The sequence below is a fragment of the Melospiza melodia genome, chromosome 5 (assembly GCF_035770615.1).
Source record: "Melospiza melodia melodia isolate bMelMel2 chromosome 5, bMelMel2.pri, whole genome shotgun sequence".
NCBI classification, from domain to species: Eukaryota; Metazoa; Chordata; class Aves; order Passeriformes; family Passerellidae; genus Melospiza; species Melospiza melodia.
The window spans coordinates 14143749-14165410 of NC_086198.1; the positions used below are offsets into that span (position 1 = coordinate 14143749).

General features: G+C 42.2%; 1 protein-coding gene across 1 annotated transcript in view; it reads left to right on the top strand.

The window, feature by feature from the left end:
- The first annotated feature begins 869 nt into the window (after nt 1-869).
- The window catches only part of DCHS2 (dachsous cadherin-related 2), a 104069-nt gene continuing 83276 nt past the window's right edge, over nt 870-21662 (top strand). Inside the window, exon 1 of the mRNA XM_063157974.1 lies at nt 870-2693. Coding sequence (XP_063014044.1) covers nt 870-2693 — 1824 coding nt within the window. The remainder of the gene's footprint in view (nt 2694-21662) is intronic.

Below are 21662 nucleotides of genomic sequence, written 5' to 3' on the forward strand. Positions count from 1 at the left end.
GTTAAATCTTGCCTGAAAGCTAAAGTTAAGTTTGTAAAGGATCAGTGGGAACAGCAAGAGACGAGTAACCACTAAAGTATTGTACTTGGCTTTCATGGATAGATGGATGGCTGGTACTTAGCATTTATATGACACTGTGTATTCTTGGTGTAATTGAAAAACACTTATTCTTAGACCATTCTGAGATAGATACTGGAGTCAGGAATAGTGGTAAAGGAAAGAAGTTCCAGTCTTGCTGAAACTGATAGAAGTTTCTACTTAAAGCTTTACTTCTGGTAAATGCTTCCCTGCCATGCTGAGTTGCTATTTACTGACCCAGTGCAAGGATAACAAGCAAGCCTTTTAATGGAAAATGAGGACCAGAATATTAAGGCAAGACAAATCCTTGCTGAATTGTGCAAACTCGTTTATCCTCGCAGATTTCTGTTTCATTTAAATTCCTGTCCTTCACGAGCCATGCCTCTGCATCTAGAGGCAGCCCGTGCGCTAGTGATGCTTTGTCCCACCAGCAGGAAGCCAGCTGATTCCCCGAGTAATCAATTTCGGCGAAGGCTTCTCCGGATCCTGGCCGGCACCGGAGCAGCGCCACACCGTCCCGACCCATCCCGACACGTCCGTGCGCGGGGGACGCGGCCATCCCCCCGGGCGCTGGGTGGGCGGGCGGCCCCAGGGCTGCGGGGGCGCGGCGGGGCGGGGACTGCGCGGGGCGGCGGTGGCGGGAGCCGCTCTCCCGCCTCCTCGCACACGCTCGTCCTTCCCATCCCCGGCGGCGGCGTTCCGAGTCGCTCCCGCGGCGGCGAGGCGGAGGCACCTGCGTGTGGCGAGCAGCGGGGCGCGGGCAGCCCGCGATGCCGGCTTAGCGGCCAAGCATGGCGCGGCGGCTGCGGGCGGGCAGGTGCCGGGCCGGGCAGGGCGGCGCTCCCCCGACGGGACGGGCGCTGGCGCTGCTGCTGCCGCTGTGGCTGTGCGCGGCGGGCGGCGGCGCGGCGCCGGTGTATAACCTCAGCCTGGCAGTGGACGAGGGGCTGCCGGCCGAGACGCTGGTGGGTGACATCCGCGCGGGACTGCCGCCGGGCTCAGACCCTCCCGGGGGCTTCCTGCTGTCGGAGGGGAGCGGCGAGTCGGCGGTGCTGGCGGACTTCCACGTCCAGCCGGAGACGGGCATCATCCGCACGGCGCGGCGGCTGGACCGGGAGCGGCGGGCGCGCTACAGCTTCGCGGCGGCCACGCTGCGCGGCGAGGTGGTGCAGGTGGAGATCGCTGTCACCGACGTGAACGACCACCCGCCGCGCTTCCCGAAGGACAGTCTGCAGCTCAACATCTCCGAGCTCAGCCCGCCCGGCACCGCTTTCCGCCTGCCGGCTGCCCGCGACCCCGACGCGGGCGGCTTCGGCACGCAGGGCTACGCGCTGCTGGAGGAGGGCGGCGCGGCGGGGGAGCCGCCGCTGTTCCAGCTGCGCTATGTGCGGCCGGAGCCGCTGGAGCTGGTGCTGCTGCGGCGGCTGGACCGCGAACGGGCGGACGTCCACCGGCTGGTGGTGGAGGCGTGGGACGGCGGCAGCCCGCGGCGACGCGGCCGCCTGCGGGTGTCCGTGCGGGTGCTGGACGAGAACGACAACGCGCCCGCCTTCAGCCGCGGCGAGTACCGGGCGCGGCTGCGGGAGGACGCGCCGCCGGGCACCGCCGTCTGCCGCCTGCGGGCCACCGACCCCGACCTGGGTGCCAACGGCGAGGTGCGGTACGCCATCAATCGCCGGCAGAGCGACCCCGACGGCTACTTCGCGGTGGAGGAGCGCAGCGGCGTCCTGCGCCTCCGCCGCCCGCTGGACCGCGAGGCGCGGGCCCTGCACCGCCTGGTCGTGGAGGCGCGGGACGGCGGCGCCCAGCCCGAGGTCTCCAGCGTCCTCGTCTCCGTGGTCGTGCTGGACGTGAACGACAACCGGCCCTCCATCCGTCTGCTCTACCTCACCGAGACCGGCGGCCCGCGGGTCTCCGAAGGGGCGCGGCCCGGCGACTACGTGGCCCGAGTCTCCGTCTCGGACGCCGACGAGGGCGATGACGAGGAGGGCGCGGAGGGCGACGGCGGCGGCATCGTGCTGGCCCTGCTGGGCGGCGACGGCGCCTTCGCCTTGCGGACGGCCGGGGCCGGCGTCTTCTTCCTCTGCGTGGCGGGGCCGCTGGACCGCGAGAGCCGCGACCTGTACGAGCTGCGGCTGGTGGCCACGGACGGCGGCACGCCGCCGCTCTCCGCGGAGGAGCCGCTGCTGCTGCGCGTCGCCGACCTCAACGACGAGACGCCCGCGTTCCCGCAGCCCCACTACCGCGCCGCCGTCTCGGAGGCCGCCTCCCCCGGCACCGCCGTGCTCCGCCTCAGCGCCTCGGACGCCGACGAGCCGGGCTCGCCCAACGCCGAGGTGCGGTACGCGCTGGAGGGCGACGCGGCCGCCCTGGCCCTGCTGCGCATCGACGCGCGGAGCGGCGCCGTCAGCACCCGCGCGCGCCTGGACCGGGAGCGGCAGGCGGCGCTGGAGCTGCGCGTGGTGGCGCGGGACGGCGGCGTCCCGCCGCGCGCCGCCGCGTGCCGCCTCAGCGTGCGCGTGGAGGACGCCAACGACAACGAGCCGCGCTTCGAGCGCGCCGTGTACCGAGCGCGCATGCCCGAGCACGCCGCGCGCGGCCGCCGCCTCCTCCAGGTGAGCCCCGCACGGCCCCGCTCGGCCCGGCCCCACACGGCCCCGCTCGGCCCGGCACGGCCCGGCACGGCCCGGCACGGCCCGGCCTCTGGGGCCGCTGCCCTGGAACGCCGCCGCGCTCCAGCACTTCCGCGGGAAGCAGGGAGCGCGGCAGGTGGAGCGCAGCTAATCAGCGCGGCCCTCGTACCGCCAGTGTCACAAGCGTTCTGAGGAACGCGTTCCTTGTCCCGTAACAATTGCAGCGTGGGTAATGAGCACAGCTCAGGTCTTCAGAGGGAGTCAAGTGTCAGCTCTGGTTAAACCTCAGAGGGAGTTAAACCAGCTGGGATACTTCTGAGGACTTGAGATGGTGTTCAGAGAGCCGGTAGGACCCGTCCCGAAGGCAGCATGACCTAAACTGAGCCAGAGAGAAGGGCCAGCATGACCCAAATTGAGCCAGAGGGAAGGGCAGCCAGTGTAACACACAGTTAACATACACTTCAGGGTCTTTGTGATGGTTCCTGAGCTTTCTGATAACGATGTGAATCAACTCACCCTGCCTTTGAAGAAACTGATTAGTTCTAATAGAGAAAAAAGTTCTACTTGTTCATAAAAACCCCTTTTTAGTCTGTGCAGGTGAAGTTGAAGGGAGGCTTTGGAGAGGCAAAATTGACAGAGAGCCCTTTTGCTTTTAGCTTGGGAAAGCATTGCAGAATGTATACCTTTGAAATGAACAAAGCCTTTTCCATCAGAAGAAAATTCACAGCAGTTGGGCCTGTGAATGCTTCTGAGTTTGTGCAGAGCTTACATGAATTTGGGAAAAACCATTACTTAAAGAGGAAACCTAGGGAGAACTGCAATGTGTTTCCTCAGTACATTTGATGAAAAATCAATCTGTCTTTATCTTCAGGTTGTCTTTATCTTCAATCTGTCTTTATCTTCGGGTGGCCTACTAAATTATTTTTTTTCTTTTCAAGTCAGGAGTCATTGGTGATATTTCGAGTCCGACAATAGCTGATTGGAACAAAAGGCGTTTCCTTCTCTATATAATTTTTTCTCTTTTTTCCAAATTGTACTCGGAGCTCAAAAAGGGCACAATTTTTACAGCCCTAATACAATTTAATCTATAAAACCTTGGGCAGGTTGAGCTTATGGAGCTTTTCATTTGGTATCCCAAGCCAGAAAGAAAATCCCATCACTGCCCTTTCTTTTTCTTTCAACACCATGGAGGAAAAAAAAGATAAAAAACCCAAACCCCAAAAAGACCCCAGAACATCGTGCACCGCTGGCCCCAGAAAAGCCCAGGAGAAGAATAACGATATAATTTTAGGAGTTGGCGATGTCCCGGTGCGGTGCGGGGCGTGCGGCAGCCCCGGCCCCGCCGCGGGCGTCCGTGGTGCTGAAAGGCGGCGGGGCCGCCGGGAGCGCTGCCGCAGCCCCACACCCCGGCCCGGCTGGCGGACAGCGGCTCTTTGCTTCTGACTGGAGCGGGTAGAAGCCTCCCGAAGGGTTCCTGAGTGTTTCAAAGCGAATAACTTGTAATTGTGATTTTACTATTTTTTTTAAATGTTTTGGTGCATTAATAGCGCAGATTTTCTAGGGCTGCACATGTCATGCACTGTGATGTCATGGGCATGGATGTCACTCACGGTGCACTGAATTTTGGAAGTGTCACCATGCTACCATAATCCTGTTTAGAGAGTAGAAAGAAATAGTCATGTCTTGGTGATGATTGAACCAGGAGTAATAAAGCCAAACATGAATGAGAAGGAGGCATGAGAGGCATGCACAGGAAGAATAGCAGGTGAGTATGCTATGGCCTGCCAGGAGAGGAAGCTGGTTCTACTTGCAGCTTAATCCAGGATCATTGTAGTGATGTCCAAGTTTAATTCTACATTGTGTAGTGGGCTTAAACTTTAAACATGTCCACCTTCTACAATAATCCTTGTACCTTTTCCCCCAGGAAAGGAAATCTTCTGCTCAAAGATTGTGAGCATGAAGCAGGCAGCTTCGTTTATGTTGCTCCAGGAGTTGGAGTGAGTGATGAGAATGTAGAAAATAGTTTTTGGTTTGGCCAAAGCTGTTTTTCAGGGTCTGTGGTATGAGTCAGCTCCAGGTGGGCTCATGAACTTCAGAGCTAGCATGACAAGGAGGTAACCATGGTAGTGTTATTGCTGCTCCTGGAGAATAGGAAACAAACCAAGATATTGAAGGAGGCTGCTCATGTCACATCTGCCTCTGTTCCACAGCCTGGGAGGTGGTGATGAACATTTGTTTTATATTTGAGTCACAATCATGATACCTGGAAGTCTTCTAAACCCTCTAGTCTTTTCCCTCTGCAAGCAGAGGGCATTACTGAAGTAGTCACGTTCATCAGTAACCTTTGTTTGGGGACCAGCTGGTGACAAAGCACTGCCTCGTACACTGTTTGTCTAGAGCCTTCTGCCTTAGTGCTTTGCTGTGCCTCTGCCCAGCCATTAAATACCTGCACAACTTGTTCCCATATGTTCTTGACTGCATGTGGATAATGGGGGATTTCTTTCCTTCTGGGAAATCTTTAACTCCTACAGTAATCATTCAAGTTATCTCCATTTCCCCCCTACTCTCCACAGATGTAGCCCATAATAGGGGCTAGTCCTGTGAAAAGGATCAACTTGCATGTAAGTCTGTATTAGTGGTTCCTCCTAGTCTGTAGGAATTTACCAATTAGAAGAATTAACCTTCTACTTAAAAGACATATTTTTCAACCACTTCTGGAAGTACTGCTTTGTTCTGGGCATGTGTCTGAGCTTTTCCTTGTGAACAAAAGACTCAACCTTCCAGTGCAGATTGACCAGTAAGGGAGAATCTGAATCCTGACAAATAAATGGAATTTGTTGCCATTAATTAATATATTGCATATAAAATATTGCATCCTCAGGGTAGATAATGCAGGGTGAGATCAGAAATCTGAGCAGACAAATGGGAGAAGGTTAAATGAAGAAAAGGGAAAATCAGTGGGAAAATAGTGGGTTATCAGACTTTAGAAAGTAGAGCAGATGTATGCAGTGAAAGACCTAAGTAGAATTTTGAAGTCATTAACAGCATTTGTTTAACTTTGGCCTATTTTTGTTACTGAACTTCTGGTTTTTTTATCAGTTGTTATAGACACACCTTTGTTAAAATTTAAGCATTACTGGTGGCATGCCTAAAAAAAAGGTACAGGAAGGTAAAAGTGAACACAACCAGAAATAAATTGTAGATCAAGGCAATTTGCGGTAACTAAAAGGGAAGCAGCAGAAGCACTCTTTGTGTCTTGTGATGTCTGCAGACATTTTAGTAATGCTTTGATTTTTGCAGATATATCAACATCCTGGTTTCTTCATGCAGAGGTACTGCATGTTAATTTTGAGTGGCCACTGTCCTTAATCAGTTATTATGATGATCTTTTAGCATAATAAGAATCTATTTTCCTGAAGATCTTCAGCATGACCCAGAAATGAAATAAGATGGAGGAACGAGTGAGAACTCATTGGGTGCTCTCCTGTCTTTCTTGCTGTACCTTCTCAAAGACCAGTGTGATTACAAATGTCCATTGACTGTTGAGTGATGGTGGTGATTATGTCCTATTTCTGCACTCTTTGTTGTGAGCTTGACAATTTTAGGTAGATTTAGCATCTGATGATGTGTAACTGCACCTCTGTGGCCTAAGGGTAAGGGGGTGTGACAAAATGTCTCTCTTCTGAGCCATTTACTTATCCTGAATTAAGAAATAAAGCTTTGTCATAGACCTGCCTTGATAACAGAGGTTTAATTCTGTTTACAAATTTTATTTTCAAGCTCTTTTTGGTGATTGCAATGCTTCTCAATACTCATTGTTAAGCTTCTCTTTAGCACAATATATCTCGTAATTATAGTACTGTATTGCCAGATTTGTCAGGATTTCCTGTCTTCTAGCTGAAGTAGAGTATTGAAAGGTAATATTCTTTCTTTCTCTTTCTGTCTCTGAGCAGGCTGCAACATTATCTGAATTAGGAGAAATCAGCACATCATGTTGGCATCAGTTTGCCTGGTGTTTTTTACCTAGATGGGACAGAAACACCACGTTCTCTTTCTTATCCTCCATGGACTCCTACATAAAAGAGTATTTCCCTTACTGGCTTCTGCAAAGCTTAACAGTTTGGTGATGCTGACAGCTGTCAGTTCAACTCAAATTTTGAACTTAATGAAGGTGTTTGTTTTGAGTTATATAGCACAGTACATTCTGTATATGTTTGGGGCTTGTAGGTTAAACTTGCTTCCACTGCCAGTGTGTGCTGTAGCTTGTAGTGTATAAATGTGGGATGGTCATTCTCTTACAGTGCACGTGCATTCTTATGAAAAGTCTAACAAGTTATGTACCTGTAATTGCATATTGAAGAGAACATTGTCATGAATTAGTAACAGCCATGTCAGTAGCTTTTTAGTAAATTTATTTTCTTTTATGGTGTATTAGAAAATTCATGTTTATTTGCTTTAGAGTCATCGCTGAAAGAGCAGAGGAAGAGAAAAAACATATGTTATCTGGCAAATGATAGAGAATCACATGCATTCCAGTGTTATGAGAACTTGTACTTTTCTGATCCATTAAGGAGGCTGTTTCAACTTACTGGGTAGTTTCTCTATTCCTTTTATTTAAAAATAATAGACTTTCTGATGCTGAGATTGTGGGAGGTTTGTAAATACAATGACATCAAAGAAAGATTTTGTTTGAAGGTCTTAAAGCTAATCTAGGTATGCCAAGAATTATGGAATAATAAATCAGTGAGACTTTAGAAAATACTATTTAAAGGTATAATATATGTAAGAAGGATGCATGTGGTTTGAGGATTTTTAAGTGCTTAGTATATTTGAGAGTTGTTATTTGTACTTTCTTGAAATACACATTTCCAAGAGCTACTTGCAGAAAGAGAGAATTCTAAAAAGACAGTATAACATGCATCTTCTCTAATTTTTCTCTACCTTCTGCAAAATTAAAAAGAAAACTAAGAGGACAAAAAGGAATGGAGGATATGTCCCTGCTTTGAGGGATGGAGACTTAGAGATCGTAATCTGTCATTGAGACACCAAGCAGGTAGCACCAGCATTGGCTGCAGACCACATTTTTCTTCCTTTTCTTTCCCTGAATGTTGAAACAAGGAGCTAAAAGGGCAGTCCTTTCCCTCTGGGTTTTGGTTCTGGATCATTTAAGCCCCACTGCAATTACCAAAAGCAGAAATGAAGCCAGCAAAGAAGGTTCATGCAAATTCTAAAGAGTTATGAAATACAACTCATCCCTGTTAGAGGTAAGCCAGAAAGAAGCTAAAGATGTCATGCCATGAATTCCTCTGCTTCTTGAGTTCTCCAGGTCCTATTTTCACTGTATTCAATTTAAAGTCAGCTGCAAAAAAGACAGATTTTTTTTTGTTGACTTGAAATGCTACTGTGTTTTTAGACTAATGCAGTTGACAACAGAGAGACCAAACCCCAGACTAAACTACAGCAACAGCAAAGAAATTTGTCATCTAATCTGTAACTATAACACGAAACTATTTACTTGTTCATCCAATTTCTATTCTTATACTGAATCTGAAAGCAGTTAACATGTCATTATTTATCGGTTAGATGTGTAATTTTGTAGCAATTATTTATTTCTAAATTCAAAACAAGTATCTCTTTGCACTCCAGAAGCTGTTCAGTAGATTCTCAGTATATTGTCATAGCTTTGTGGATATAAAATCGGTTTTTGTAGCTATGCACAGCTTTTTGTGATCTGTTAATATGTAGCTTTAGGAAGTGTGTGTGGTCTGGGCTCGAAGATAAATAGATGTTTCTTTGAATCTGTGCAGCGGTAGTAGATGGCCATGCTGAGTTGATTGCAGGAAGGAAGAAAAAAAAAATCAACCCCCAAAATACATAATTTTAATCATTAGGTAACTTCAGGTGAATTGGAACTCTCCAAATACTTTTGCTTAAGAATTCTCTTATGGTGGCCTTTTAGCATTTTAAAAATAGAAAAACTGTTCCATTTAATAATTTGTAAGAATGAGACTCTGCTCCTTGATGCAATCCTTATCTGACATCGAATGGGTGCTTTGTAGATTTAAGAAGCTCTGGTCCTGGGAAATTGGTATTGGAAGCCTTTCACTTTGCTTCTCTTAGTTTGTGGTTACTCTTAAATGTGGCAAGTGTTAAATTTTCAGTGTCTAACACCTGCAAAAAAACAGTTCTCCAAAGGTAATTGCCCCCCATCTATGTAATAAATCTACAGCTGTTTGCTACTTTAATCCATGATTTTGAGAACATATGAAACATTGAAACATCAAAAACACATTGACACGGAAACATTTGGCTTTTATTTGAGAATTAAAAATTATGTTAAAGTTTAAGAACAAAAACTTCTAAAAAGTTGTGGCAGTAAATTACCTTTTTTTCCCAGTTCTCAGGAAAATCTTTTAATTGATGTCAGCAAACTGGGTCTGGAAAGAGGGAAGTTTTGAAAGTTTATGTAAGTCCAAAATTTTCTGCATACTTCAGTCTATAGCTGTGATAGAATGCGAGCATATCTAATATTCTTGTTGGAGAAATTAGATGTGTCCCTAACTATGGAAAAGGAGTAATGATATTAAAAAGTCTTAATCATAGACTTTATATTGCAGAGAGCTGTGTATTAAAATATTAGCTATTAGCCTACTCAGAGCACCCGTGGCAAAGACAGAGTTCTTGAATACCTTTGGCTGTTAAATTTTTAGATTTTTATGCAGCGTAATGAATAACATTTCTGTTAAGCGTCCAGCAAGAGTTCATTTATAGCCACTGACCTTCTGGAGTAATGGTCCTGAACTACTTTTTTAGATGGAAGTCATCCCAATTCAGAAATGGATGGATTTTGCTGGCGTTCACTTTTATACAAAGAATTGGCATCAGCAGTTGTCTTATAGTACACTAGAGCAAATTATTAAAAATCTGTAAATGGATGGATATGGTTGGTTCTGTCAATTTATCAAATATTAATGGCATTTTATCGTCCTCACAGATTTTCATGAATTGCTGGGTGAGCAGAATGCTCAGTCTTTCCTGGAAGGCTTTAAAGCATTGGGAAACAGATGAGTTAGGAATCCCTAAATTCCACCTTACTATGCAAGCAGATTGACATGCAGCAAGATGAGCCTTTTAATTTTACTTCATGGCTCATTTCATTCCTGAAAACAAATTTCTAGTTGCATGCTGAAAAAAAAATCAATGATTTCCAGAGTCTGCATTTTTCTTTTAAATTTGTCTGAGCAATCTGTATTCCACATTGAGTGTCAAACTATTGTGAACACTTCTGTAGTGAGGAATGGGGCTCTCTGTCCAGCTGATTGTTCAAATCCTGCTGCAGGTGTGAACAGCATGGAAGCAGAGATATCAGCTAACAAAACTCTTGGGGTAAAATATCACACAGCTCATTTGGGGCAGGTGTTATATGCAGCAGTCATTATATGTATTGTATCAGACCAATAAATTTCCCATCTAGCCCCATATCCTTCTTGTTTTAGAAGCTAAAAGCAGACACCCTGGATGAGTGCAAGAGCAGGGCAAACGTGACATTTTCCCTCATGGATTCTTGGTGTTTGACCATTTTCAGTCTCAGGACATCCCAGGCAAGGTAGTTTGTGCACATTTGTAACCCTGAATGGGTTTTTTTCATTTTAATTTTAATGAAATTACCTAGCCCTCACGTCAGCATTTCCCAAGTATCATTGACCCTAACATGTGGTGGTGGTGGATGTGTCGATCAGCTGCCTACTCCAGGAGAAAGCACCTTTTGCTCTCAACCTAGAGACAAAGAGGATGTTGGTCCAACTCCTTTTGATTTCACATCTGCTGTATCACCTCTCCATTCATTTCCAGTACTCCTTTGTGTTAGCTGAAAAAAATAAAAAGCATCTGGCCAGCAGCTACTCTTTAACACCAAATGCTGAAACGTGCCACTGGTGAAAATATAAAATTAAGTGTTGTTTATAAAGGAAATGTAGCAGAAGAAAGTTCACATGTTACAGAATTACAGAATTCATGGAAGATAGTGCCTTGCTCAGTCTATGAGAAAAGCATACTAATCTGTGTAAAAAGGCACTTCTTTCAGGAGGAGTAATGGATTTTTAAAATGATGCTCATAAATCACAGTTCATTCAATCAGGTCTAAGCTCTTTGAGACAAGTATATAAGAAGCTGTACAAAATCTTTAATTTCATTGGCACTTAGGTGAAATAATTCTTCTCAGAATATTGAATTGCAAAGGATTTCTGTCATGCCTGAAGAGTGGTGATATATTTAGCATTGCAACAGAGGATGTGCAGCAACTTCTCACCTCTTTGTACTGAGCTACTCTCCTATATAAACTTGTGTATATAATTTTATATTATATTAAAACAATCTGCAGGTGATTAAACAGCGGTATTCTTTCTATCACATGGTTGGCCAAATGTAGTAACTGTAAGGATTTACAGGAACTACTAGTGCACTCTAATGCAGAAGGGATCTTTGTAAGGACCTGTGTGCTGGCTGGATATGCTCGGATATAAAATCTCTGCTGACTCCTCTGAATACTTGTTAAGTGTTTTTAGGGTGGAGGCAGGAAATATGTACCAAAGTAGGTGGGTTACTGGTTGTGTTGTGTATGGAGTCAAATCATATTCCTCAGTTAATCCTATTTAAATGAAATAGGATAAAGAAAGTTTTAACTGGACTTTCTTTAAGTGGGTGGACTTGACGGTACAACCTAAGCTTCATTGTAGCATCTGACAGGGAGAGTTAGCCGAACATTGTTTTAAGGGACGGACAATGCTTATGTTGCAATCCTTTTTTGTGCCTATTTCCTCACTTCCACAAGCTTCCCATTGATAACTTGGGTTACTCTGGATGGGTCAAATCTATGGACTTTGAAATGCTTTGCAGTGCTTTGTTTAGAAGTGGGTTTTCATTCTATTACTGAAAGTATGTTAGAGACGCAGCTCTAGGTTCTCTTTCTTCCTGTTCTCTGAACTAAATGAAAACAAGCATTACATTTATGACAGACTTTACTAGTTCCATTTCCTGGGGAAATGATTTAAAATAAAAAATCAGGGTAGTTGTGCCTATGTAGTTATGCTCACAGGCTGCACTGCTTTCAGCATAAACTGTTGCAGTACTAACAATATTGGCTGTAATAAAAGCAAATGTACTAACTTCCAGCCCTGACAGATGTCTCAATCTCCTGCACTGACCTTGTGTAAAGTGTTTATGTCTCCCCTTCCCCCTCCTTGTCCCCAGCTACTTCCTTCATGCAGCGAATTAGGTTGTCATGCCTATGTCTGCTCCACTTCCACTGACTTGTGCCTACATCTGGTACTAGGAAAGGGGCAACAGGAAGGGCAGTTTTTAGCTAATGTCTGGCTAAACAGATGTGAGACAAACAACTTGTGTATGCTCTTTTTTCAACAGTTATAAACAAACACATATGGTTTAATGCAGTGTCCAAGGAACTGGATGTATCTTACCAATCAAAGAAACTGTGGAGATGACTGCATTCTGCTTCTGGTGCATTACCTTCTACATGACCTTTTGTTTTCAGTTGCATAAACTCCCAATAAATAGAATTTTATCCTACACATTCAGTTTTTCCTGCTTTGAATTTTGAGCTCATGTCCAGACATACCAGAGAAATGATTTACAAAAGCCTTTTCTTCCATGTGTCCTTCTGTATTGGGGCATTAATATTAAACCTATCATTTGCATGAAACTGTTTTCTCATAGGCTGTCACAGATATATTGATAGCTTAATCTCTGTTTCTTTACACCAGTAAGGTCACATATTAAACACTGCATAGATACATAGACACCTAATTATTTTTACTTAAGGTTATTTCATTAATCATTGGATAGGCTATTGCATTTTTATTAATTAGGTAATTTTATAGATACATTTCAGTTTGGTACTTTGATCACTAAGATGCTTAATTGACATTTCTGTAGGATTAATGTGTGTTTACATGGACATGGACTCAATAAAGCATGTCTGCTATTCTCTTCTGAAAAGATTGTCTTAAGATGCTCCCAAATGGAAGAGAATAATCTCTAGGAGAGAGGGATTATCCCTCTGTTAATATTTAAGCCATGCATGGGACCATAAGCGCATGTGGTATAGACAGGGTTTTTGGTGTACCACTGGAAAATACATTCATCTACATACATGTATCAATCAGGGTTTAGAATTTAGAATTTGCAGTTAAATTCAGGGGTAGGGAAGCAGTGACCTTAAAGCACCAACTCAGCACTTGCTCAGTATAGTACACAAAACACTCAAAACCTGTTTTGTGTACTGTACTGCTGCTGCTGCTCATGAAGACATGCAAGAGAACCTGATTTACAGCATTTTGAGAAAATAAATCACTTTGGATGTTTTGGAGCATACTGTGCTTACACTTGTGGCTATTCCAGTGAAGCTCTGGCGTAGCTGTTCAGTACCAGTAGTACCAAGGGTCACTTGGTGTTTGGAGCCCCATCAGGATCTAGTCTCCAGCTCATGGTGCAAAAGAAGGATGGGGCAAAAATTACTTGAATTGAACATTGTCTATTGAATCAGACCACAAGGTTTGGTAATGATGGGTTTTAAAATAGACAAAACCTGGTGTTTCCTGCCTCTGGCTTGTGCTTGTGTAGGTCTATAGTAAGACTATACAACAACATCACTCCAGCTGGTGGCTGGACAAGTTGAGAGACAGTGGGGAGAACTGGGAGCATCTTTTCAAAAAACTTCAGTTGTTCAAACCTACAGGGAGCTCAGGAACATATTCTGCAATGAAATCAGCCACAGCTTGTCCTTTGGGGGGATTTTCAGGTTTTCTGCATTTTTAAAATTCCAGTTAGTTTAATGTGTATCTGTGGGTTTCTGAGAGGAAGAGAATGCTGTGTGCATGCCCTGTAGGGGCAAGGGGATGAAACAAACTAATACTAAACAAACTAAATATGACCTGCTTTCCCAGAGCCCAGAACCCCTTCTTAATGTAACACATTTCAAAACAATGTGTTACTGTGTCTAGTAATAGTAGAATAATTATTTTCCCCAAAAGATTGCATTGAAAATGAAGTCGCAAGTTAGAAAATTCTTTCTCTTTTAGTTTTAGATTTGTATAACTTTTAAAGGATCTAAGAGAGAGCATTTCATTCTGGTTTTCAAAAGAAAGAAGAATGGCAACCTCCCATGTATTTGGCTCTTGTTTGTTTGTTTGCTCTCTTTTGTTACTATGAAAGTAAAATTCCATATCCTGGAATTTGTTTCTTTTCCTTTTTTAGCTGTCTTTGAAGTTGGTGTCTTTAGCAATAATTTTGGCAGGGGTACAGCTTTATAATGATTTTGCTATGATACCAGACTGCTTTTGTGTTCACTTTCCATTGATAAAAAACAAACCCTAGGTCTCTTAGGTTTGTAATATTCAATCAAAGAAGTAATGTTTACATTTTCTCAAAACTAATCAAAATTTTGGTTGGGTTTTTAAAATTTTATTTTAATATCCACTTGTGCCTGTATCTGAGGATGGGGGAAAGACCTGACAGTTGAAACAGACTTTTTGAAAGGCTAACGGCTTTTAATTTTCAGAAATGTTTGTCTGAAAGGAAGACTCTAGCCAGTATTTGGGAGTTAGGCTAGACCATATGTTAAATTTCCAGAACACTGTGGTTGTGGGACACAAGTTATCCCTCAGTTTCTAAACGTTGTTGAAATGCCATGTTCAGAAATCGCCAGGAAGCACAAATGTTTTCTACGTCTATTACATCTTATTGGAGGCCATTTATCGTGCACTCTTTGAGATTTTGATTTCATGCTATGCCATCATTCTTGCTAATTGCTTCTAATGGAAACCATGTTTCAGGCCTATGAGCATGCACTAATCATGGTAATTTTTCCTTGAAAGTATGGATGAAAATTAGAAACATTGATAGGGATTATCAGGTGCAAATCTCAGTACCCACCATCCCCAGAGGCTCCCAGTGACTAAACCTCCCCTTGCCTACCCCACATTTCTGGGAAACATATCAGAACTTCTGTGCCTTCTGAAATGCATGGTCAGACAGGTGTTTTCATCTGGCTCTAGTCAGACCACTGGACCTTGTGGATATTCTCAGTTCAGTCGAAGAAAGAACAGAGATGATTTCTCCCCAGGCTGAGCCTGGAAATTTTAGAGGAAAATAATCAAAACAATTATTATCTCTCTTTCTGTAACAATTGCTTATAGATATGGTTCTCCCCAGTGTGCTATTCATAGTCACCAACAGTGTGAGATGTTTCTACTTTGAGACCAATCCAGTATCACCTTAGCGAGTCACATTATAAAAGACCCACTGCTTTCATTAAATGCCTTTGCCTTCTGATCCACCTGAAGACTGGAGTCTTTCTTTCCCTCCCTGACTCTCTGCTCCAACATCTATATTCAACGTTTTTTAAGTGGACAAGTTATTTGCAGAGGAAGGTTAGTACTTAAGGGGTAACATCTCACCTAAATCAGTTTGCGTTTGTCTTTTTTTAGGCTGGATCTCTTTAACTTATAGTCATCCATGTTTGGGGTTATTTTTTTCAGTTTTCAATGAATAAATTCCCAGGTCACAGCAAGAGATATTAGTTTGTTTGTTGGTATGTAATTTCATATATTGTAATATGAAATAAATTTACATATGTAAATTTGTATTACATATGTAATAAATTTATTACTTCAGTCTTCTTGTTCTTCTGTATAAAGATCCTCTTGATCTCCTACACTGATAGTGCTTTCTAGTTTCAGGAATTAGCGAATGTTAATCAAGTTGCTTATGTTCTGTTTTGTTTTTCTGGTTAATTAATAGATTTAACAAGCTGGTTATCAATACAACATATTTGTTAATTCCCTTTTTTGAGACAACTTGTTTTGGTTCCTTCTTTACCTAGTTTTATAAAATATAACTCTTTGACTAAAAGTTGTGCTGTCTCTACTAAGTAGTATGTAAAGAAATGTGATTTCTATTGGTTGTTTTATTAAATACAAATCAGCTTTCTTCTGTGCCTAGAGAAAATCTGTTATTGGAAAGATACTGAAGTACTTGACAAACGTTTTGTCTTCCTTTCTGTCTTTATTCCTTGAAAGTTGTTCTAATAGTCTGTTTAAGTCAGGCTGATAGGATTGTAGTTGCCACATTCAGTTTTTGTCCTTTTCTAGTAGTCCCTCCATTTGATTTTTTTAGAGAGATTGTTTTGTTAAGATCTAGAATGGTTACAGCTGCAGGCTTGCAGTTTGATTTGTCTGTTTTATAATCATTCTATATTAGGTCCACTCTATTGGGTCCTCTATATTGGAATGCTGTTTGAATTTTATTTGTGAGGACCTGTTGTGTCCTCACTGTAGTTATGCTGGCCACAGTCACTGCTGATAGCAGAAGTGGGGAAGGTACTCCTTCCCCAATGGCCAATTAAAATGGCCAGTTTTAACAGCATGCTCTCATTTCATCTTGAGACACACATTTCTCTTCATTTTCCTCTGTCCAGAAATACCTATATTTTTTAATATAAAAAAATATCACTTCAGTGATTAATTGAAGTGCTAGGCTTTTCTCATACCTCATACATTTCTCAAACCCTCCAGGATTTTTTGGTCTGTGTTAACTGCTCATTTGAGCATTATGTATTTATCACATAAACTTTGAGATACAGGCTAACTGTTGTTCATTCCTCCATTTAATTTAAACTTAAGTGGTAATTATATGGTCTGAAACATTCAAGTCCAATGGCTTGGCTGTTTTCATTGGCTTATGAGTCTCTGAGAAGTCCTTATAAAGAAATGATTCCTGGTGATATTCTTTCTCCAAGAGCATGGTAATTCTCTCTGTATATCTTCAAGTCTAGTCCTGGGGCCAAGGAGACCTAGAGCAGCTTTATTCCATGTGATGCTGAGGGAAAGAATCCACCAAACAGCAGAATATCCTCTGAAGCATTAGCTCAACGCTTTGCAGCTGTTAAAATCTCATCTTCTTGCTCTGAGGACTAACCATCTATGTTTCTCTTGGCTCATGGACTTGCACATGAATTCATTCTGTTTTTTTTTCTTTTTAATAACATACAGGTTAACTGGGGTTGCCGGTAGAGTTCCTTCTCTGGTGGGACATTTCACTGGCTTATGTGTTAGGGATTTATTTCATTAGGCCATTCATTCTTTGAGCCCCTGGAATCTGAACCTCTGTGGGGTCTCTAAGCACCTTCTGAAGATATCATAAATCTTTCATGTGACTATTGGGATTCAGCCCAGCTCCTCTTGGCTTCTGCACTTTCCAGCTTTTCTTCATAACAAAGCTTTTCTGACATTTTGTTCCCACGTGAACTTATGTGTCTCCAACTAAATAAGACCACCTTCTTTCTGCTCTCTGAAAATGTCTGAGATTGCCCCCTCTGCAGGCTTTTCTTTCAAAGCTTTTTAAGCTTATGTTTTATCTGCTCAGTGAATATTTCTTGCTTGGGTGTTCTCTGCTCTCTCCACTTCCTCCTTGTGGACAAGCAGGAGAAAACTCTTTACTGACTTAAATCAATCTCTCTCAATAAAGCTGTTGTTATTCTTAATGGCCAGTCATTCTGTCTGGTTCAAGTGGTATGGTTGGAAATAGTGTGTATGAGAGTTAGTCAATTAAAAAACCAATATTTATTTAAAAATTTCCAAATGTCAGACAAAGTTAATGAATTTGCAGGGAGGATTCATGAACTGTCACAGTGAGTGTGGATATTCTTATCATGCTGTACTAATATTGCTTTTCTTGAGTGGAATTGTTAATGAAGCCTTCACAGAAACTCAAGAGACAGTCATCTGTCATATTCCTCACCCTGCTTTTAAAAATCCTCTAGAAAATTCAGGACCTCTGAATATTTAGAATATCTGTAATCCCTTTTCAAAATTAATATTCATTGAATTAAATAAGATACATCACTATAAACAAGAGATAGGATCTCTGACTTGGAAGAATAAAAATCTCAGTTGTATTCCTCTTGAATCTGTGAAGTTCTTATGCATAATGTAATTGTGGTTATAATTCAGCCTAGTTTTGTTTATAGGTTTGCTGTTGCATGTATGGAATGGGAGAAAAGATTACACAGGTAATTTAAAGTCCTGATGGAAGGTTTTAAAAACAGTTTTAAGATAATAGGAAAGAGGCAGACTAACAAATACAGAGATGAGACTGGAATGTTAAGCTGCCCTTCATAGCAGCTGGGAAAAAAGAGGCATTGTGTCATTATCATGGTGGATAGCACCCTTTAATACCAAATAAATCTAGAATAATTATTTGTCTTCAGATATCTGAATGCTTTTTACCAAGTATACAGTACTAAGGCCATTCAATATTCTTGCCATATCCTTTTGCAGCAATAAAGTGGTACTGTTAATTCTTATCCTTTAAATTATAATAAAAATGGGATTCAATATAATACAGAACCATAAGTTGAGTCCTAATTATTTGGCTACTCTCATTTAAAATGTGACCTTTAAGAACAGTTTTTTTCCATAGAACTCCTCTAGAATCATTCATCTCACTGGATTAGTTCACATTCTCTTCATAGGTACAGTCATTGCTGGCCTTGAAAATCATAATGTAGTACACAGATTTAGATTCTGGAAACATTGTGTGTATTTGTGACAATTGCAGAGGGATTTTATATCTTCAGAGGGTTACTAAGCTATAAGTATATTGATCACATCTAGCTGCAGCATCAATGAATATGGATGATTTTTATGTGATATATTATTCAAAACCTTAAAATACTAACATTGATTTGGTGGAGCCGTCCTTAATTTGCTCTTCCAATCTGTGTTTTGGAGTATTTTGTCAATTTCCACTCACTCCAGTACCATTAGTCTGAAGTTCTTTTCAGTGGATTTTTTTTGATGTTAATATGGTTTTGACATTTAGACCAGCAGCACAAAATAAGTAGTAGCAAGATTAGGCTGTTGTTATCTTCTGTGATTCAAATCCCCAGAGATATGACTTATATTGGCTCTTTTATCACACTTACTCTGGTTCAGTGCTTTAGATCTTATCCTGCCTTTTCTGAGCTGAAAAATTAATACAGGCTTTCACTTAGAATGATCCTGAAACTTGTTTCACTGCTTTTTTTTCTATTTCCTATTAAATATGAACATATGAATTTAACAAGGTGCTGCAGGCTGAAAAAAATGTTGACATCCTTTGGAAATAAAGTATATTTTTGATCCTTAAGGAAGAAAAGAAGTTAGTAAAGTAAATGTTCTATCTCTTTTTCTCCCCTTTTTTTCCCCCCTCTGATAGCTCAGTTTTAAATTCACTCATAAAGGGACAGAGGCAGAAATCAAGCTCCCATTTTCCTTTTTCTGAAAAGGGGTGTGTGATATGTATAGGTGAAGGCCTTTCTTGTTCATTAAAACCAGAAAAAATTCCATATATGTTTTCCACAATCACAGCTGTAGACCTGTGCTTGGAAAGCATTTCTAGTCTTGAAGGTGCTCTTAATCACTGTGATATAATCTGGTGAGATGCTGTAGCATGCCAGGATGTTTCCCAGGAAACTGATTATAATAAATCCAGGACATGAAATTCATTTTGTGGAAATAAGATTCAAGAGAAGAAAATGGAAAGAGAAAGAAAAGTCCTGGACAGTAAAGCAAGGTCCTCTCTCATAAAGGAGAATTTACTGTGAAATTTCAGTTCTCTTTGTGCTCTTGCCCTACCATTGCTGTTGGTTTATTTCCCCCAGAGGCCTCTTTAATACTGAAAGCCTGACTTCATTATCTTGAATTAATTAGTTCAATGTAAAGTGGAAAACACTGAATATCAGTGATTGACTTTTGAGGAACCTGCAGGGAAGTTGTAGAAATGGATATAAAAACGTGAAATTCTTCAGGAATGCTTCTGCAGGCTCAGCTGCAGGGAAAGGCAATGATTTACTTCCAAGCCTAATGGCTTTGTCCAGGTGTTAACAATCTGAAGGGGGACAGTTTCAGCTGTGATCCCTGTAGTGGGGATATAGCACTTCAGGCAGTTAATTGCCTAATAGATTTAATTTCTGCAGGAGAGATTACTCATGTAGTCATTCCCATTCCCTAGAAATTTCACCTGTTCAGCGTTTAATGTACCCCTTGCCTTCACTCGCCACTTAGTGGACTATTCTATCACTGACCTGTTTCCTATGTGTTAGTCTGTCCCTGGTTATGTGTTGTGAACAGGAAAAATGGATTACTGGACACAGTAATTGCAACACAGAACCTCTGTGTTGCAATTAAAACCTCTGTAAGTGTAGACTGCATCCTGAATGTCCACTGGTCACAAAGTTTTCCATTTTGGTAGTTGTATGTTGGGAAAAATCTTTATTAATGTTAGGTGTTTGAAAGTCTCACAGATTGTGTTTTTCTTTGACAAATACAGCCTTTTTGTGAACTCTGCTTAACTAGAGTTTATGCTGTTGTTCCCTGCAATTAGAAATGGATGGGTTTAAGAAGTTACAGTAGATATCTTTGTTATCTTGTTGTCTTTATTAATTTTCCTAGTATCTGAAAGGTATTGTTAAGAAACTGAGATGTGGTAAGGGCATGCCCAATTTAAAACTCCCTGGCTGAAGATCATTAGGACAATGTGTTACAGTTATCCTGCTACCAGATGAAAGTAATCAACTATTCTGCCACCAACAAGCTTTATTATTTGATTGGAAAGGCCCCTTTACATATATATACCAGGTTGTGGTAAGCCTCCACAGCAAAAATTAGGGTTTTTTTAACACCTTAATGGAGGTAGTACTCATATTGCCTTTTAAAAGTCCAGCAGGTACTTTAAAAAAAGTCCTTAGTGAATTTTAGATATCAGAATTTTCTATCAGAGTTGTGCCAAACAGTGCACTAAATTTTCTTGGTGATGCTGATGTTTGTAATAAGGGGAGTTAAAAGTAATTAGCTACCTTTCCCTCTCTGGTCCAGCTCTAAACTATGTTTAGCCTTGTGTAAAGCTTTTTTCCTTTAAAGCCTCAGGTTACTGAGGCTCTTCTCCAGTTGTGCTTTCAGGTAAGACTATATTAATGAGCAGCTTGAATGATAGTGGTTAAATCAGAATAGGAGGGAGGGTACTTTTCTCCCACTCCTCTGCTTTAACTGCAGAACTTAGTCTTGTTTCTTCTGTATTTTTAGGGTTTTTTTTTACCAAGGTGTCTAGTATGTCAACCCTAGATTGTGTAACTAGTTTGTTTTTCTTATTTGATTTGTAACTGAAGCTGTTTCAACTTCTTACATGTGTCTTGTGTGATCTGTCTGGACAGCTACTTTCCTCCCAAATTCACTTGTATAAAACACATGAGTTTGCTGCCCTGTGCTTTATCCTGTGAAACTCTTCATGTTGTGAGCTGTAGCATAGACAAGTGAGACATAAAGACTGTGAAGACTGACTGTGGTAGAAAAACTTGTCCAAGTATACAAAGAAACTTTATTTATTACATGGGGTTTCCAATTGCTTGTGTTAAGCTTTTGTGTTATAATATTCATCAGTGCAATAGAGCATTAGAAACTTTCATAGCATGAACCAGGATGGTGACTTGTTTTGTGTGCTAAAAAACTTCTCCTATAAAAAACATGCTTTTAATAATACAGCTGGCTTTTACGTTTGTCAGCAGTATTTGCATTCCCATGTTTTAGCAATCAGGAACACTTTAGTAATATCTATGTGGCAAATGCAGAACACTTAGTCCTCTCATGCTTTTTTTTTGTGTTGGCAGGGTTTCTCTTTTTCTAATTAAGTCAACAGAAGATGCAGTTTTGGTTTCTTTCTTGTCTTTCTGTGTTGTGGTTGATAAATCTCAAATAGTCCTACCCAAGATAGTAGTCAGTCTGCTTCATTCCTGTAGAGAATTGCTGACACACATTAGCAAACTTTTCCAAGCTTCAAAGATTAGATTATTAACTGCCAAGCTTCTCTGGTTCTGTCAATGTTACTATTTTTTTTCTGTCA